This window comes from Lissotriton vulgaris, chromosome 11 (assembly GCF_964263255.1).
Source record: "Lissotriton vulgaris chromosome 11, aLisVul1.2, whole genome shotgun sequence".
NCBI lineage: Eukaryota > Metazoa > Chordata > Amphibia > Caudata > Salamandridae > Lissotriton > Lissotriton vulgaris.
Window position 1 is genome coordinate 944,386,939 of NC_141699.1, and position 20,107 is coordinate 944,407,045.

Consider the following 20,107-nt stretch of genomic DNA (forward strand, 5'->3'; position numbering starts at 1 on the left):
AACGATATTAGGCCTATAATTTATGGACCCAAGAAAGCTAAGGTCCCTTAGTTCCACCACCAGCGGGTCATGAACACTTTCCGGGCGGGACATTACCTCCATATCCTCAACAGCAGCCCACAGCTTAACATCGACTAAGATATAGTCAATGCGACTACTGTGTCTGCCGTTGCTGAAGGTATGTCTGCCCGTCCTGTCTGACCGCACTCTACTATTTAGTGCTCGTAAGTCCTGGTCCAGGCACAGCCCTTTGATAAATGTGTCAGATTGTGTCCATTTTCCAATCGGGGGTAACTCAAGTTGAGGAATCCCCCAGGCCATATCTTCAACCTCAGTGAGTAAACCATCATCTAAGCTCAGGGGTTCAAAACAGGTATTAAGATTAGGCCTGGGCGGAGTTCGCGGAGTGGGGCTTCGCGGAGCTACGCGAAGTGGGCGAGAAACTACGCCCACCTCTGCACTCCGCGTAGCCCCACTCCGCAAAACCACTGGCCGGCAGCCCCGCAACCCGCCTCCCTCCCGCCCTCCCTAAATACTTTACAATAAAAGAACGCAATAATTTTAAAAGCACTTACCTTGCCGCCGCTGGCCGCCGCGTTCCCCGGGGCTCGTTCTCTTCCGTATTTTGCAGTAATGCGCATGCGCGGGCGGCCGCGCATGCGCATTTTCTCGTGAAAATGCGCATGCGCGGCCGTCCGCGCATGCGCATTACTGCAAAATACGGAAGGCGGAAGAGAACGAGCCCCGGGGAACGCGGCGGCCAGCGGCGGCAAGGTAAGTGCTTTTAAAATTATTGCGTTCTTTTATTGTAAAGTATTTAGGGAGGGCGGGAGGGAGGCGGGTGGCGGCCAGCTACGCTCCGTCTGCGGAGCGTGCGTAGTGCCGCCTGGCTCCGCCAGCTCCGCAAAATGCGGAGTAGGCGGAACTACGCACACTCCGCAGACGGAGCGTAGCTGGCCGCCCACGCCTAATTAAGATCCCCCATCACAACCTTAAGCCCATCAATGGATACACCTGATAGGAATTCATCCAAAAGGAGGAGGGTTGGAGAGACCCTACCTCCCTGGATGCCCCTGACATAGATGTTAATCAGAAGAATGTTCAGACCTTTGGTGGATTTAATACTAACAATTAGTATATCGGGGCTATCAATTTGTACCTCCTCCACTCTTACACCCTCATACTGGCGAACCCAGGTAGTCAAACCACCCATGGCACGACCTCTGTGACCTTTAGTTGCTGGTTTGCTAAAATTAAGATAACCAACAAGGAACACCGATGAGAGAGCCCAGGTTTCTTGAAAAGACCATACATCACCTTGCTGTATGAAATTCCCCCATTCCGGAATACACATACGAGACTCAAGGCCAGCTATATTCCAACTACCAAGCTTGGTGCCACTTGAGACCGCCAGGACACTAGTGTTAGCCTTAGAGTGGGAGAAAACTACATCATATGATAGAGAGGCTACGCTATCATCAGAAGAGCTCCTATAACTTAGTGCATCCTGTATGGGAACATCATCACTCCTTTAATCTGTTCTATCTATTTCAACCACACCATTATCTACCAACTCAGATTCCCGGTGGCCATAAGAGGGCCCTCCATTGGGGCCAATCACCTTATCAACATCCTCTGGAGTTACAACAGCCTGAAACACCGGATCTATTTCCAATTTCGTTCCCCGAGTCCCCCCAGAAAAGACAAACCTCCCGTTACCACAGTGCGTTGACTTATCCTTTGGAGCTTCAGCATAAGATAGAACATTAGCTTGGGTAGGGAAGATACCCGTACAATCTAAATTAGCCCCTAGGACTGAAGATGAAGAAACTGGTCAATCATTATAATCCAACCCCGAGTAAGGTTCGTACAGATTGTGCAACGGGATATTCCAATACTCGTTGGGTTGAGTATAGTTAGTAAGATTATTTGGTATGGAGAAGAGGCTGGGGGACTGACGACAAAGAGGATGGGAAAAGGGAAAGTTTGGATTAATGGGAGGACAAGAAGAGCGGGACGTGTAATTCGCCCAATTCATAGAGTGAGTGTTTCTGTTAGGTCTGGGATGGACGAGGGGTCTAAGCAAAGCCTCTGGGTAGAAATAGCTTAGGTTTCGTGTAGAAATACCTCCTTCCTTATTGCCTGGATACCAATCACTTATGTGTGAAACAACTCTGTGGTCCTTAAAGTTAATAATCACAATGTCGCCCTCTATGTGATTTGGACGAAGACCCACCCAGTTGCATCTTCTTACTGAGATAATGTCTCCATTTAGGTGAGCAGGGAGGGGTCTATTAGTTCTCAGCCAAAAGATAACTTTGTTTTTCAAGTTTACATTGTTTTCCAAATTTCCATTTGTGAGCGGGGGGACACCAGTTAAGAGGATCACAAAATTTGCTGAGTCTGGGGGTAGGTCTACTGTATTCCTACGATTTAGTGACGCTCTATGAGATGTAGTTTTTGGTTTATCAATCCCTGAGGACATAGTTGGCTTGTTTTTAGGTGGAATTGGTATATTTGGAGCCGACAGAGGCTTCTCTTTAACAGGCTTAGAAACTAACGTTGGTTTAGTTAACGTTGGGGGGGCATTAGTATTGTTGTTAGAAGTTATATTTCCCTTATTATTATGAGGATTACTTGGGGACACGATGTTGGCCCTGGGCAGGCATTTCGGCTGAGACTGGTCCTTAGAGATCTTTAAATGGGAAGATGTGGATGGATCGGCTGTTGTTAGGAGGCGATCCATTTTATCCCCCAAGATCCTAACTCTCTCCAATAGAGAGAGCATATAAGATTTTAAAAGTTTATCAAAAAGTTCAATGAACTCTTTGTTAAATGAGGGTGGAATATCTTCCGGGAGGGGTGGTAGGTGGTGGGTACCTAATGGAGCATCCCTCGCGGGAGGGGCAATTTGACTGGTATTAGGGTTTACTATAGGTGGGGGTGAGACCAAGTGATTAGGGCCTTTTCTTTTAACACCACCCTTTTTCCTTTTTTTCCTTGGCGGGGAACTGGCAGCCCTTCGCAATTTCGTAGGCTTAATTCCGGTGTCACTCTTGGTGTGGGTTAGAATAATCTCAGTTGGAGCTACACTATCAATTGAACGATTAGTGAGGGTTGAATGAAGTTGGGGGTCTATGGTCTGGGCAGCGGGCGTATTGAGGTCAATAAGGCTAATAGAAGCAGTGGGGGGCTATTTATATTGCCCTCACTATTTGTAACAGAGTTTGAGAGAGAAGTGTTTGGAACCCGAAAAATACTAGGGATTTGATCAGTACTAAATAGATCAGTTTCTCTATCCAACCTACCACTACTGCCCAATTCTTGTGTTGTATTTAAATCTAATGGGGGAGACAATGGTTTTTTTTAGATGTTCTATAGAGCGACGACGCTTGGCACGTTTCTCCGTTAGTAGGAGTTCTTTATCGATTGCCTTGTTTGCCTTCTCAAAATATTTGTCGAGAGGCCAAAGGATCGAGACTCCAACACAAGAAGGTAATGAGCTAGTCATGGCAGGGAAAGGCCGTAACAAATAGGGTACCCCAAAGGCTAGTTAGCCTAAAACACAACACAACTATAGGCAAGGTGTCGATGTTAAGGACCGGGCCCAGCCTCCTTCAGCCCCTGACGGCCACAGACGGACCCGCCCTTGTCCCGGGCTTCTCCCGGGACGCTCCAGCGCAGCGGTGGTTGAGCTTAGTCTTATTGGGATTGGTATTCTCGGGGGGTGGGGCTAGCAGGGAGAGCAGGCCAGGTGACTCCAATTGGCCGAGCAGGGACTCCTGGTTGTTGGAGTCTCTGCGTTGAAGCTCGCAGCCCTGCCTAGCCCGAGAGTGCCCCAGCAAAGTCTGCAGCAGTCACCAGGGTTTACCTCCAAGTACAGAACACGAAGGGGGACCCGCGAAGCGGGTACCGCGAGTTGCAGCAGGAGACAGGTCAGCCCACAATAGCCTTCGGCAGCTCAGCACACAAAGCCCACTTGCTGGAAAGGAAGGGCGTTTTTACCGGAGACCGGCATTCGGAGGGGCGGGGCTAGCAGGGAGAGCAGGCCAGGTGACTACAATTGGCCGAGCAGGGAGTCCTGTTTGTTGGAGTCCCTGCGTTGAAGCTCGCAGCCCTGCCTAGCCCGTGAGTGCCCCAGCAAAGTCCGCAGCAGTCACCAGGGTTCACCTCCAAGTACAGAACACGAAGCGGGACCTGCGAAGCGGGTACCGCGAGTTGCAGCAGGAGACAGGTCAGCCCACAATTGCCTTCGGCAGCTCAGCACACAAAGCCCACTTGCTGGAAAGGAAAGGCTTTTTTACCGGAGACCGGCACTCGGGGGGCGGGGCTAGCAGGGAGAGCAGGCCAGGTGACTCCAATTGGCCGAGCAGGGACTCCTGGTTGTTGGAGTCCCTGCGTTGAAGCTCGCAGCCCTGCCTAGCCCGAGAGTGCCCCAGCAAAGTCCGCAGCAGTCACCAGGGTTCACCTCCAAGTACAGAACACGAAGCGGGACCCGCGAAGTGGGTACCGCGAGTTGCAGCAGGAGACAGGTCAGCCCACAATAGCCTTCGGCAGCTCAGCACACAAAGCCCTCTTGCTGGAAAAGAAGGGCGTTTTTACCGGAGACCGGCACGCGGGGGCGGGGCTAGCAGGGAGAGCAGGCCAGGTGACTCCAATTGGCCGAGCAGGGACTCCTGGTTGTTGGAGTCCCTGCGTTGAAGCTCACAGCCCTGCCTAGCCTGAGAGTGCCCCAGCAAAGTCTGCAGCAGTCACCAGGATTCCCCTCCAAGTACAGAACACGAAGCGGGACCCGCGAAGTGGGTACCGCGAGTTGCAGCAGGAGACAGGTCAGCCCACAATAGCCTTCGGCAGCTCAGCACACAAAGCCCCTAGACAATAATCTTCTTCTCTCTTATCTGCATCTTTGCCAGGATCTTCTTCAATTAGGGTTTCTTACAATACCCTGAAGTCATCAATCAATCAATATAACTTTATTCGGTGTAAATAAAAATAGACAATAAAAGTAAATATTGCCCATGGCTATAATCGCACATATAAATTTAAACAAGCATTTGCAATGCAATGGTCTCAGCATTATTAAAGGTAGAGCTATTGGCATTGCTCACGACCTTTTATTTTTAAATCATAAATAAATGGCATTGTCATTTACATTGCCAATAGCTTAATCGCTCGCAAATGCGAGACCTATTGCATTTGCACCCACACACAGAGTAAGTAGTAGAGTAGTAGAGTGAGTAGTTGAAAGTGAGTAGGAGAGAGTGATTAGTAAAGAGAGTATTAGAGAGCGAGTAGTAAAAAGTGAAAGGGTGAGTGTTAAAGAGTGAGAAAGTGAGTAGTAAAGAGTCCTAGAGCCACACACATTTATATGCACAGCCACACCCTTACATATACAGAGTCTTTTTTTAGTTTCAGTAGTAAAGAGTGAGTAGTATAGAGTGTTTATTTATGAGTGAGTAATGTTGAGTAGTAGAGAGTGTAGCAGAGTGTGTAGTACAGTATTACAGTAGGTACTATACATTAGATTCTATTTAGTACAGTGAGTAGTAGTGAATAGTTGATATTGAGTATTACAGTTAGTAGACAGTGGTAAGGAGTTGTAGAGTAAGTAGTCAAATGAGTATTGATAATATTTGAGAGTGAGTAGTAAAGAGTAAGTATTTGAGTGAGTATTTGTGAGTAGTAGAGAAAGTAGTAAATGGCGTGCAGTAGAGTGTAATAGAGTGTCATAGTGAGTACTGTAGAGTATTTGTTGTGTCTACTAAAGTGAGTAGAGAGTATTAGAGAGTTGTAGAGTAAGTAGTTTAGTAGTAGAGTGAGTAGTAGCGAGTAGTTGATATTTAGTATATAGTGAGTATAGAGTATTAGATATTTGTAGAGTAAGTAGTAGTGAGTAGTGAGAATATTAGAGAGTGAGTAGTAAAGAGTGAGTAGTAGTGTGTATTAAATTATGTGTAGTAGAGTGTTTTGTAGAGTATTAGAGTGAGTACCTCAGAGCATTTTTTTCATTACTAAATCCTTTCGGGAGTTTTAGATTGTTGTAGAGTAAGTAGTAGAGTAGTAGAGTGAGTAGTAGAGAGTGAATAGTAGAGAGTATTAGAGAGTGAGTAGTATATAGTGTAATAGTGAGCATTAAAGAGTGAAACAGTGAGTAGTAGTCACAGAGCCACACACACATACATGTATAGCCACACACACACATAAAGTGTTATTTTTAAAGTTTGTTTAGTACAGAGTGAGTGGTAAATAGTGAGTAGTAAAGAGTGAGTAATTTTGAGTAGTAGAGAGTGTAGTAGAGAGTGCGTAGTACAGTATTACAGTAAGTACTGTACAGTAGATGCTATTTAGTACTACAGTAAGTACGGAGTAGTAAGAGTTGTAGAATAAGTAGTCGAGTGAGTAAAAGTAGTAGAGTTATTAGTTGATATTCAGTAGTAGAGAAAGAGCAGCAGAGAGTGATTAGCAGAGTATTAAAGTGAGTAGTAGGGAGTAATATCATTATTAACAGTGAGTAGTAGAGTCGTTATGAGGATTGTGAGTAGTAGTTAGTAGAGTAGTATAGTCAGTAGTAGCGAGTACTTTATATTTATTATTACAGTAAGTAAAGAGTTGTAGAGTAAGTAGTAGAGTGAGTAGTGAGAATATTGAAGATTGAGTAGTAAAGTGTGAGTAGTGGAGTGAGTATTTGTGAGTAGTAGAGTGTAGTAATGGATGTTTATTAGAGAGTGTGTATCAGAGTTAGAGTAAGCACTGTAGATTTTTTTTGGTGTAGTACAGTGAGTAGGGATTATTAGAGTTGTAGAGTCAGTAGCAGACAGTGAGTAGTAGATAGTGTGTAGTATAGTATTAAAGTGTATAGTAGAGTGTTATTAAGAGTGAGTATAGTAGGTATGAGTAGTAGAGTGAGAAGTTAGTACAGTATTAGATAGTTGTAGAGTAAGTAGTAGAGTGAGTAGAATTAGTAAGAAGTTGATAGTAGTGGAGTGTGTAATGGTGATTAGTAGAGTACATTAAGTAGTACTTTTTATAAAGTATAGTGATACATATTTGTTAATATGTATTTATATATGTATAGCTATGCAGTATTTGTTATGCATACTTATTTATTTTTGTAGAGTGCTGCATACATATGCATTGAAGTACATACAAATGTATTTATTGCATGTTAATAATTACTAATCAAAAAGTGTTAACATCTTTTATTAACTATAAGTATTAAATAAAGTATTTTATTTTTTTTGAGTTTGCACTTTTATTCTGTTCTCCTTATGTATATTTTAAGAGTCCTCGATTATTTCCATAATGCCTCCATTTTGAAAGATGATATTTAATTTTCTTGGTAAGTAAGGCATGAGAGCATCTCCAAAGTCTTCTATGTCTGCTGCTATATCTAGGTAGTCTGAAGGTTCCCCTACTCGGAGGTGAACAAACCGATGCACAGCATGTAGACCTTGGTCTTATTCACTAAACATTTTTGATGAAAAACAGTCTGATTGTTGAATTATCAAGTGTTTTATTCTTCACGTGGTATGTTTGTATTCATCTGTGTATTATACATCAAAGGCAAGTTACTGGGTGATCCATAATTCAATCATTATAATCCAAAACACAAATTCCCGATGCATTTCGGGCAGACGCCCTTTCTCAAGGGAAATGCTCTACAAAAAAGAAACAAATTGAACCAAAATCAATAATATGCAGGCGGTTAAATATTCGACCGAATAGCAGCATGTTGAAGCCAGATTTAAGGTGACTAGACAGCAAGTGACGAAGGTTAAAAATGAAATGTGACTAAAAAATACACCGGAGAAGCCAAGTAAAGTATGGTAACCAGAAAGGTGCATGCAAACAAGAAACGGAAATGATAGCAGAAAGTTACACAAAAATAAACAGAGTTGCTAGACCCTAAAACGGGTAAGAACAAACATCAATCTGCTTGGTAGCGCTCAAGTGAACTTACTTGAAGTTGTTAGTAAAGTGCCTCGCGGCGTAACAGCGGTGTGATGATACCAATGTAAGAGGTTCAAACGTGTGTTTAAATAGTGTGTAAAACATAAAGGTAGGACCCAAGATGTGCAATTAGTGAACAGTGAAGAAGGACATCGAACAGAGGAAATCGGTCGCCATCTTAGAACGGGTGTAAGAACAAAAAATCAGTGCCATGAGGTACATTATATAAACAATAGTGATAGACATAAAGTTCTTAATGAATCATAAGTAGCACAAAAATTCAATACGGTCGTTCAGCCCATTTGGTACCATCGTGGAAAGGAAACGGATCCAAAAGTTCTCACGTTTTAGTAAAGTGTTCTTGTTGTTGTAAGTGACTGGTACTTGTTCCAAGATCAAAAATTTCAGTTGTGCAACTGTATGTCTGGATTCAGCAAAGTGAGAAGCAACTGTGGATTTCAGATTGTTGGTACGTATATTGCTTTTGTGTTCTAAAATCCTTGTGCGGATTTTTCGTTCTGTATGACCCACATAGCATTTTCCGCATGGACACTTCAATAGGTATATGACATTGTTTGAGTTGCAAGTGGCGTTCTGGTCTCAAGAATAATCTACCCTACGCACAACTGTTACGGATCAAACGAATAGTTTCTGAAATCTGAAATCCACAGTTGCTTCTCACTTTGCTGAATCCAGACATACAGTTGCACAACTGAAATTTTTGATCTTGGAACAAGTACCAGTCACTTACAACAACAAGAACACTCTACTAAAACGTGAGAACTTTTGGATCCGTTTCCTTTCCACGATGGTACCAAATGGGCTGAACGACCGTATTGAATTTTTGTGCTACTTATGATTCATTAAGAACTTTATGTCTATCACTATTGTTTATATAATGTACCTCATGGCACTGATTTTTTGTTCTTACACCCGTTCTAAGATGGCGACCGATTTCCTCTGTTCGATGTCCTTCTTCACTGTTCACTAATTGCACATCTTGGGTCCTACCTTTATGTTTTACACACTATTTAAACACACGTTTGAACCTCTTACATTGGTATCATCACACCGCTGTTACGCCGCGAGGCACTTTACTAACAACTTCAAGTAAGTTCACTTGAGCGCTACCAAGCAGGTTGATGTTTGTTCTTACCCGTTTTAGGGTCTAGCAACTCTGTTTATTTTTGTGTAACTTTCTGCTATCATTTCCGTTTCTTGTTTGCATGCACCTTTCTGGTTACCATACTTTACTTGGCTTCTCCGGTGTATTTTTTAGTCACATTTCATTTTTAACCTTCGTCACTTGCTGTCTAGTCACCTTAAATCTGGCTTCAACATGCTGCTATTCGGTCGAATATTTAACCGCCTGCATATTATTGATTTTGGTTCAATTTGTTTCTTTTTTGTAGAGCATTTCCCTTGAGAAAGGGCGTCTGCCCGAAATGCATCGGGAATTTGTGTTTTGGATTATAATGATTGAATTATGGATCACCCAGTAACTTGCCTTTGATGTATAATACACAGATGAATACAAACATACCACGTGAAGAATAAAACACTTGATAATTCAACAATCAGACTGTTTTTCATCAAAAATGTTTAGTGAATAAGACCAAGGTCTACATGCTGTGCATCGGTTTGTTCCCCTCCGAGTAGGGGAACCTTCAGACTTCTTAGCTCTTGTGCTTTCACTGTTTGGTCAGACAGTGTTTATCCGATTGCACGCTACAATCCATTACAACCGTATCAACTCAAGTTTACCCACGCTGTGCGAGTGCCCACTTAAACTAGATTCTCTACTTACTCTGCCCACCGACCTCAGCACGCGCTTTGAAAATGAACTTCGACACAGTTTCAGGGATGACTGATCAAAAAGCGTCAACCTTCGCCTACACCACAGATGACGCGAACACAATTTACAATTTAATCCAGGAAGAAGTTTCCGCTGCTGGCAACACCCGCAGCGCTGAGAGTAATCTTAAACAATTGCTCTACCTCTTAAAAAAGGAAACCAACCAGAAATTACATGCAAGTACCCTAATACGGTACCACCGTGTACAACGGATCCCCCGGGGCCTTCGTGTCCCACTCAAGCCTCTTTTATGCAAAAACAACGTTAAATTTGTGGAACGCTGGTACGCAATATTAAACAAATGTTCCCTCGACTTGATCCTGTTGATCGTCGAGGAATTAGCTAAATCTTTGGATGAACTGTCTACGGAAATCACCAATATCAAAAAGGAACTGACCGATTCCCTATCAGCAGAAGACCTAAACAAAATGCTGGATGACATTAAAATCCAACTGGAAAAACACACCCGAGAAACCCAGGAGAGAAAACTACGGAAGTTTAAAAGGGATACTATAGATTATAAGCTCGGCGAGGTATACACCTGGGCAGAGGTGTATGCCCGCCGACGCTCGAACAAACCCTACAACCCTGCCTCAACCACTGAAACATCATCCTCAGAAGATGACAGCAGATCCAGACCAACTCGCACAACACCAGACGTTGGGTCACAAACACCGAGTACATCTACAGACTCCTCGGTACATTTTTTAGAGTCGGGTCCAGACCAACAGAAAGATCCAGGGGGGGAAAAACCCGCAGAGGAAACAGGAAAGTCACCTCAACAAGCCAAAAAGAAAACCAAGGGCAGACGATAAATACTCAAGATAACCTGGTTATCAACATATCTTCCACCGTACTTACCAGAGATGAAATCAACACGTTACAAAAGGGTCAATCCTTCGTTCCAACCACCATGATCAACTCTTTGGAACTGGAAGTCAGTGCTTTTAAATTGACCCGCAACTTACGTTTAAGACATTTTTTCACCAACATCAACCCTGTTACCACACAGGAAGAAGACATGCTTAGAGGACTGAGACCTCATAGCACATTTATGCCACCACAGAGTCATAAGATCATTGACGCTTTTGAAAATTTGATCAAGCAGGAAATCTTGAACTTGCCCTTTCAATCTAACATAAAACGTGGGAACTTAACCCGGAAGGAAAGAAATATCCTCCAGAGATTGGCTGATGACCCGTCCATTACCTGCCAGAACGCAGACAAAGGTGGTGCCCTAGTCGTTATGGACACCACCTTTTATGACCAACAAGTGGAAATTCATATCAATGACAGAAACACCTATGATTCTCTACCAGGAGATCCAACCAAGGAGTACGCACAAGAACTTACACTCATTGTTAAGGCTGCATTTGATCAAGGTACAATTGATGACAAGACCCGCAGATTTTTAACACCATCCAACCCCAGACCACCGGTTCTCTACATGTTGCCTAAGATGCACAAGCACCCCACTCATCCCCCTTTTCGGCCCATCGTGTCGACAAGAGGAAGCTTGCATGAAAACACCGGCAAATTCTTGGATAAATATTTGCAACCATTTGTCTTAGCCACCAGATCACATGTCAAAGACACAACTGACTTCCTACTCAAGATTGAATCCATCATGAACCAGCACAAGAATACTCAACTCATCATGTGTACGGTGGACGTCAGTTCACTGTATACCTCCATTCCACATGATGGAGGTATTGAAGCTGTGGAACAGGTTTTATCCTCGTCCGATCTTGATGCAGATTTCAAACTATTCCTAATGCAACTGACTATCTTTACACTGTATCACAGTTATTTTTTTATCAAAGACAAGTGGATGCTCCAACTCAATGGCACTGCCATGGGAAATTCGGCAGCTCCCTGCTATGCTAACATTTATATGAAGCAATTCGAGGAATCTCACATCATGACTCAGAGCAGTTGGCAAAAACATGGACGTCTTTACCTACGCTTCATTGATGACATTTTTCTCCTATGGGAGGGCAACACAGACACTTTGAATGCTTTTTTGGAAACATGGAATCAGTTCAATCAAAGAATCCAATTTACATGGGAACACAGTGATAGTCTCATACATTATCTAGACGTGGAAATTCACAGGAGTCAAGGCAACTGGTTCACCACGGTATACCGTAAGCCTACAGACAGAAACTCAACCCTCCACTACAGCAGTTTTCACCGTTCTGGTCTCAAGAATAATCTACCCTACGCACAACTGTTACGGATCAAACGAATAGTTTCTGATGAGAATGAATGCAAAACACAGATGAAACACACATTGGATAGACTCAAAGCACGAGGATATCCCACACCCATACTGGATCTTGCCATGGCAAGAACTGACAAGAAAAGTAGGCTCACCTTGTTGCAACCCAAGCACAAAGAACAATCAGAACGCATCGTGGTTGTATCCAAATATTCAAAAACATCCAACCGTTTTCAAGCCATCATTCGTAAACACTGGTCTATTCTCACCCTTGAACCTGATTTTAAGGGTTTGTTCAACCAACCACCCATTTTCGCATTCACAAGAGGTAGAAATTTGAAGGAAATTATATCCAAACCTAATCTTGATAACACACCCAGGATTTACAAAGGACTGAGACCTTGCTACAACTGCTCGAATTGCAACAATTGCATCTCTGGTAATGTTATCTGTCACCCCATGAAAGGGCATCAAATCAAATTGAAAGTAAACGCCACTTGCAACTCAAACAATGTCATATACCTATTGAAGTGTCCATGCGGAAAATGCTATGTGGGTCATACAGAACGAAAAATCCGCACAAGGATTTTAGAACACAAAAGCAATATACGTACCAACAATCTGAAATCCACAGTTGCTTCTCACTTTGCTGAATCCAGACATACAGTTGCACAACTGAAATTTTTGATCTTGGAACAAGTACCAGTCACTTACAACAACAAGAACACTTTACTAAAACGTGAGAACTTTTGGATCCGTTTCCTTTCCACGATGGTACCAAATGGGCTGAACGACCGTATTGAATTTTTGTGCTACTTATGATTCATTAAGAACTTTATGTCTATCACTATTGTTTATATAATGTACCTCATGGCACTGATTTTTTGTTCTTACACCCGTTCTAAGATGGCGACCGATTTCCTCTGTTCGATGTCCTTCTTCACTGTTCACTAATTGCACATCTTGGGTCCTACCTTTATGTTTTACACACTATTTAAACACACGTTTGAACCTCTTACATTGGTATCATCACACCGCTGTTACGCCGCGAGGCACTTTACTAACAACTTCAAGTAAGTTCACTTGAGCGCTACCAAGCAGGTTGATGTTTGTTCTTACCCGTTTTAGGGTCTAGCAACTCTGTTTATTTTTGTGTAACTTTCTGCTATCATTTCCGTTTCTTGTTTGCATGCACCTTTCTGGTTACCATACTTTACTTGGCTTCTCCGGTGTATTTTTTAGTCACATTTCATTTTTAACCTTCGTCACTTGCTGTCTAGTCACCTTAAATCTGGCTTCAACATGCTGCTATTCGGTCGAATATTTAACCGCCTGCATATTATTGATTTTGGTTCAATTTGTTTCTTTTTTGTAGAGCATTTCCCTTGAGAAAGGGCGTCTGCCCGAAATGCATCGGGAATTTGTGTTTTGGATTATAATGATTGAATTATGGATCACCCAGTAACTTGCCTTTGATGTATAATACACAGATGAATACAAACATACCACGTGAAGAATAAAACACTTGATAATTCAACAATCAGACTGTTTTTCATCAAAAATGTTTAGTGAATAAGACCAAGGTCTACATGCTGTGCATCGGTTTGTTCCCCTCCGAGTAGGGGAACCTTCAGACTTCTTAGCTCTTGTGCTTTCACTGTTTGGTCAGACAGTGTTTATCCGATTGCACGCTACAATCCATTACAACCGTATCAACTCAAGTTTACCCACGCTGTGCGAGTGCCCACTTAAACTAGATGCTATATCTAGGTAGTCTATGAGAATTGTATTTGGTATTTCCATAGATTTAAAATGTTCAGTGTCTTCAATTTGTACTGTTATCGTACTTTTCTCTTGCGTTGTATTTTCCAGTCCATATATTGTTATTGTTATCTTTTCTTTAGGTGGTTCTATTACCTGTGAAGGAAAAAAAAAAGTGTTAATTGAGGCATTTACTATGTATTTACATTTGCTTATTTGCTTTAGTCATTTTAGTACTTTTTTCTAGATATTGTTAATCGTTTTTTGGGGGAGCATGTGTAGAGTAGTAGCGACTTGTAGGGAGGGATGTATAGAGAGTGTTTGAGAGCTAGAATTTTAAAGGCATTAAGCGAGATAGATATATGGAGAGATAGTGTAAAATTGTAAATTGATACTTGTATAGCGCACTACTCACCCGCAAGGGTCTCAAGGCGCTTGTATGAATACCGCTGTGGAACCCGTCCTAGTTTTCCCTGTGAGGTGTCCACTCCTGGGCACCCCCAGGGTGACGGCCAGGCATCCTTAGCATTGTGGGTGCCGTTGTGGAGATTAAGCAAGCTATTGCCCAGAGTTGCAGAGTGGGACTCTATGATTAGAATAGGCACCAAGGCGAGAATTATCAGGTCCGTGGAATTTTTGTGCCCAAGACCCGCCGAGGCGGGGAATTGAACCCTGGTCCCAGGCTAGACCTCTGCATCAGGGTCTGCTGCTCTAACCATTGAGCCACAGTTAGTGATATAAACATAGTGATATAGAACTAGAAAGGGAGAGAGAGGGAGTTATATAGAGTGAGCAAAGTAGACGTGTGTTATTGAGTTAAGCAGAGAGATGTAATGGTATGTTGAGTGAATTTTTTTTGTTGTAGAAAGATATATAGTGATGTTGAGATAGAGATATGTATTTTAGGAGTTAGAAGGAATTGTTAATTGTAAAATGTTACAGTGAAAAATACTGATAGAGAAATTTTGTTTTAGGGAGATTTGCATGTGTTAGCAGTTTTAGATATTTGTATTGTGTAAGAGATGTAGCATAGTAGAGCTTGTTAGCAAGATATGAATATGTGTTTAAAGGTGAAATAGTGTGAGATGTAGTTAGTTAATAGAGTACAGATGTATGTGGTGTATTTATTTGTATTGTATGTATGGTGAAGTTGTTTTTGATAGTATTTATGTAATGTAGCTGTAAATATAGTATTGCATTTTGTACTTTTTAGGGCGTTGTTTGGAGGGTGTAAGAGAGATATTTAGACATAGAAGTAGTGAAAGTGTGGTAGAGAGTGATTTGTGTAATTAGAGTGAGATGTATGGAGAGTTTATTGGTGATATAATAATAGAATGAAATTGAGGGAGCAAGGTAACGTGAGTGAAGTATTTAAAGTAAGAAAGGTAGAGAAGTGTTATTAAGTTAAGTAGCTAGTGATAATGTTATGCTTTTTGAATTGTTCAGTGTTGTGAATTGGCAAGATATATAGTTTGGTGTAGTTAGTTATGTCGATGTTTGTATGTTGAGGGTAAGAAACATAAAGATAGACGTTTTGTATGTATAGGGAGGTATGCTTATGTGAGCAGTGTAAGGGACATATAGTAAGGTATCTAGTGTGTCATAGTTATAGTATTGTAAAATGTGTATATAAGATAGAGAGTTTGAGATGTAGTTATGTATGAGGGGTAAGGTAGCCAATTCAGGCGGCATGTCCTCCTCGCTAGCGGGCGTAATCACAACCGGTATCTGCTGACCCGCGTCTGGGAGTACCGGGGCCTCGACTGGAATAGCAGGGCTAATCGGGGGTACCTCGGGGACAGGGACCTCCCCCCTTGGGGCCCTATTCCTGACCCGCTTCCCCTTACCCTCCGGGGCAACATCCGGCAATGCCGGTCCTATTACCTTCTTCGGTTTACCCGGATTGTTCATCGCAGCCATCTGCTTCTTCATGTTCGCCATATCTCGCCCAACGTTTCGTTCCATCTTCGTCATTCTGCTAATCAACATCCGGAGCATCTGGTCAGTCTCGGGCTTCTTTCCTGCCTTCTTGCCAGACATTCCTTTCGAGTATTCACTCTAAGATGATCAGAAACGGTCCTAGGTCTTTTAGCCTTGCAGTCGCTGAAAGAGAAACACAAGAATTACAAATTCTCAAAATTGCTCCTTGTTCCGTCGAGGGCTCACGTGCAACGAGTGGGTGCAGCTTCCAAGCACAGGAACAAGAGGATGCTTCTTTGGATTCCCGCTCTCTTTATTCCTTGTCGGGAGGGCGAGAACCCTCCGCTGGTACGCCTTCTGGGCGTGGCCATCGGTGTAGGTGTCTAGGACAACCCCTCTTGGGCGGGAAAAGGCGCGCCCCGGCTACGCCGCTTTGGGCATACCAGCCGTGACACGCCCCCCGCCCAAAATGGTTTCCCGGGAGGATCTAGGCCCCCAACCATACGTTCGGGGGGACCGAGTGGTCGCTCCTTTCCAGACGTTTTGTTATTAATTAAAATCTTTTGAAGCTAGATATATAGAGGGATGTATGTATAGGGAGGTATGCTTATGTAAGCAGTGTAAGGGACATATAGTAAGGTATCTAGTGTGTCATAGTTATAGTATTGTAAAATGTGTATATAAGATAGAGAGTTTGAGATGTAGTTATGTATGAGGGGAACAAGATGTAAGCCAAATGCGTTATTGGATATATTTGTAAGTATTTTTGAGAGTATGCAATTTTTGTAGCTGTAAATATTGTATAGTATTTTAGTACTTACTTGCAATTGTGTTTTTCGAGTAGTATTTAACATTTTCTCATTTTTAAATTTGTGTACAGTTAAGTGTGTCATCTTAACGTATGTTCCTAGTTTTATCGGGAAGTCTGTTGCATCCCTCCATAGTGTTATTTTAACTGAGTCTGTTGTGTCAATAACTGTTATTGATTTTAGTTTAGTTTCTTGTCCTGCAACAAAAATTGTTTTTGTTTCTTCTTCCTGTAAAATATAAAAAACACATTTGTATTCTTTTTCTTTATTTTGCATATATAGTAACAGTATAGTTTTCATTTTTTTGTGGTACTTTTAAAAGATAATGTTAGTAGAGTATAGTAGGGTAGTTATTATGCATTAGTAATTGTGTTGTAGAGAGTCTCTCGTAGAGTGTGTGGTAAAGAGAGTGTGGTATGGAGTGTGTAGTAAAGAGTTTGACTTAGAGAGTGTTTTTGAGAGTGTCTTTTTTGGAGAGTGTGTGTTAGATTTTGAGTTATAGAATGTTTTTAAGAGTGTTATAGAGAGTGTTGGAGAGTGTGTGTGTGACAAAATTTGTTTTTAGACAGTGTGTGTTACAGAGGTTGTTGTACAGAGTGTGTGTACGATAGTGTGTGTGCTGTAGAAAGTGTGAGATAGCGACTGTGTTGTAGAGAGTGTGCTGTAGAGTGTGATATAGAGAGTATGTGATAAATAGTGTTTAATAGATTGTGTATAGTAGAAGGTGTAGAGAGTGTAGTAATGTGAACAAAGATAATAGCAAGTTGTGAAAGTGCTGAGGAATGTTGACAATTGCCTCAGGTAAGTAACACCATGGGAGTATGCATATTTGTTCCCACCTGCATGCTTACTTTTTCATCACCATGAAAGTATGCATAGTTGGTTTTGCATGCATCTTTACTTTTTCGTCATCAGCTATTGCCAACTTATAATTAAAATGTAGAAAAAAGTAATCCATAAAGAGAGGAGAGTGAAGAATAGATATTTTGTAGTATATAGTAAGTAGTAGAGAGAGTAATCCGAGGTGTCTTTGTAGTATAGAGTAAGTAGTAAAGCATATCAATGAGTATAATATAGTGTATAGAGATGTTAGAACAGTGTGGTGAAGAGAGTGTGGTGCAGAGAGTGTGGTGCAGAGAGGGTGGTGAAAAGAGGGTGATGAAGAGAGTGTGGTGAAGAGAGTGTGGTGAAGACTGTGTGGTGAAGAGAGTTTGGTGAAGAGAGAGTGGTGAAGAGAGTGTGGTGAAGAGAGTGTGGTGAAGAGATTGTTTTCGAAAGTGTTTTGTGTATAATTTGTTTGCAAATGAAGCTAAATATGCAAACAGTAAACATTTACAAGATCAACATATTAGTGAACGTAATATGTATGTGTGTGCATATGCATATATATGTTGTAAAATATGTATATGCATATTTACCCACATATATTTTAAAATGCTTTAAAAAGCAATGTGTGTTTAAATTTTAAAATTACTTCGAATTACTTCTATTTTATACTTGATGTTTAAAAACATATTTATTTTTTAACCAACATACCTTGGATATTGTCCCTGATATGGTTAATAATGATCGTAATTTCGCTTCTCTTATTGTTTTTATTGGTGAAACTGGTGGAGCAGGTGGTTCTAGTATGTTTTTTGCTTCTTGTATAATTGCAATTGGAAGTGTTAAAGGTGGTATCTTTAATATTTTTGTTTGCTTAGTTAATAATACTACATTGTTCTTTGTAAGAAAATTTCTAATTATAATTCCACTTCCTTCTTTTGTTTGTTGGTAAAAATCGTAGTTGTAGCAAGTGCCTTTAATTGAACCACTTTCATCTGCTAGAGCAAGATGGTATAAGATTTTTCTTTCTTGCTTAGCGTTTTTGTAGTTCATTTTGGAAGAACATGTAACTATGTTTGCTTTTTGATATGGTTTGCTTTCTTCTTGTTTTGCCTGCTTAATTTCTTGTATAGAAATCATCTGAAATGAGAGAAAAATGTGAGTAACTTAAAGATTAGAATACCTTAATGGTAAGAAATTATGGAAAATCGACTACAGCTAACTAAAAAACGTAATTTTATTAAACAATTCATACAGTTAAAAAATACATTTATATAGCATCAAATCACAGTTAAAAATTCACAGTATATATTTAACATAAACATTATTATATGCAAATTGACAAACAATAAAAAAGATAGGTGGCATAAAAATTCAGTCTCTACGTGCGTTTCGGCGGCCAGCGCCTTCTTCCTGGAGCAGCCACACAATATCTATAAAGTGAAGATGCATATAGAACATAATATTATATCGTTTCAACGTCACATATTTATACAATCCAAAGACAAGTTCTAACATTAAAAAAGTTTTAGCAGCTGTAGTTTGATAAAAACATTCTAATTTACATTTACATTTTCGTTGTCATTTCCTTGCGGTATTTTGTCCATCACTATACGGAGAAGGAATTCAAGTGATACAAGGGCAGTTATGGTAATAGTTCTTTTTTTGAGACTTAGAAAGCAATTGTTCACAGAGTTGTTTTATTTAATTTATTTATATAAGCGATCAAAAACTCTGTATTGTAAAGCAAACTTAGTGATGATCAATGGATTTACTGTCTGGTATGAATATAGAAGGTAATGCCTTGTTTACTATAGCATATATATGTATAGGCAGTTAATATTTTATGGATATATTTTTCAGTTTCATTGTCCTTTATTAGAGGGTGGTTTACTATAAAGGATATTTTATAGTGTTGGTCGTAGGATACTTACTAATAGGAAATTTCTAAGGAGCTGTTCAAGATAAGTTCTCTGTCTCAAGTTTGATAAAACTAAAGAGGGGAGAATGAAGCAATATCATACAAGCAATTAGTTTACGAGAATTATTAATTCCAATTATTCGTGACAAGCAGGCGTTGTGCACTGTTTATTACCTGATTGATTTGGTAATAAAACAGTTAGTGCCCGCCAGCCGGAACCCTTTGTATAGATTGATGCTGATTAGTTTTTCTTCCCTGGAGTTTTCTAGTTCTCTGATTTTTTAGGAGTATAAAAAGAGAAATAACAGGATATTTATTTTACATCTTTTTGAAGTGAATTATAAGTAGTTGGTCAATTAAGATTGTTCAGAGTATATCGACAAATGGCAGTTATCTTACCTAATAAAATATATATCGATCTTTTCATAATGTCTTGCAATCAAGTATCTGTTTTGAAAGTTGATCTATTTACGGAGTGTTGGTTTCAACAGCCACTTTGTTAGCCTAGAGAAAATATATGTGCAAAATTAACACTAAGTTGTATATTTCCTAATTCTTGATGTTCGAGTCTTTCAATCTTTTGTTAGTCGTCTTACCTAAACAGTTAGATACTTGTTCTTTTCAGGTCTCAAAGATGTAAGATGGTTCTTGATCCTTGTATGTATGGAATTAGGGTTAAAAGATCTCCCTGCCTGTAAATTTAAAAATAAGGGGACATTGTAACCAAAAGGGAAATATTGATTCTTATTGTGTCTTATTGTAAGTAATCTAGTTGCTGACTCTAGTCTAGAGTCTCACCTGAGGGTGGTCGGCAGGGCTCCCTATGTCCGGTGGCGGGTCGATAC

The 20,107-nt window shown here is 40.9% G+C and overlaps 1 protein-coding gene across 1 annotated transcript in view; it reads right to left on the bottom strand.

Moving 5' to 3' along the window:
• The window catches only part of LOC147683724 (uncharacterized), a 245,436-nt gene extending 226,488 nt beyond the window's left edge, over window positions 1-18,948 (bottom strand). Inside the window, exons 1-3 of the mRNA XM_086942569.1 lie at window positions 18,913-18,948; window positions 18,053-18,481; window positions 16,529-16,744 (exon numbers count right to left, since the gene is read on the bottom strand). Coding sequence (XP_086798695.1) covers window positions 16,529-16,744; window positions 18,053-18,481; window positions 18,913-18,948 — 681 coding nt within the window. The remainder of the gene's footprint in view (window positions 1-16,528; window positions 16,745-18,052; window positions 18,482-18,912) is intronic.
• Window positions 18,949-20,107: the final 1,159 nt, after the last annotated feature.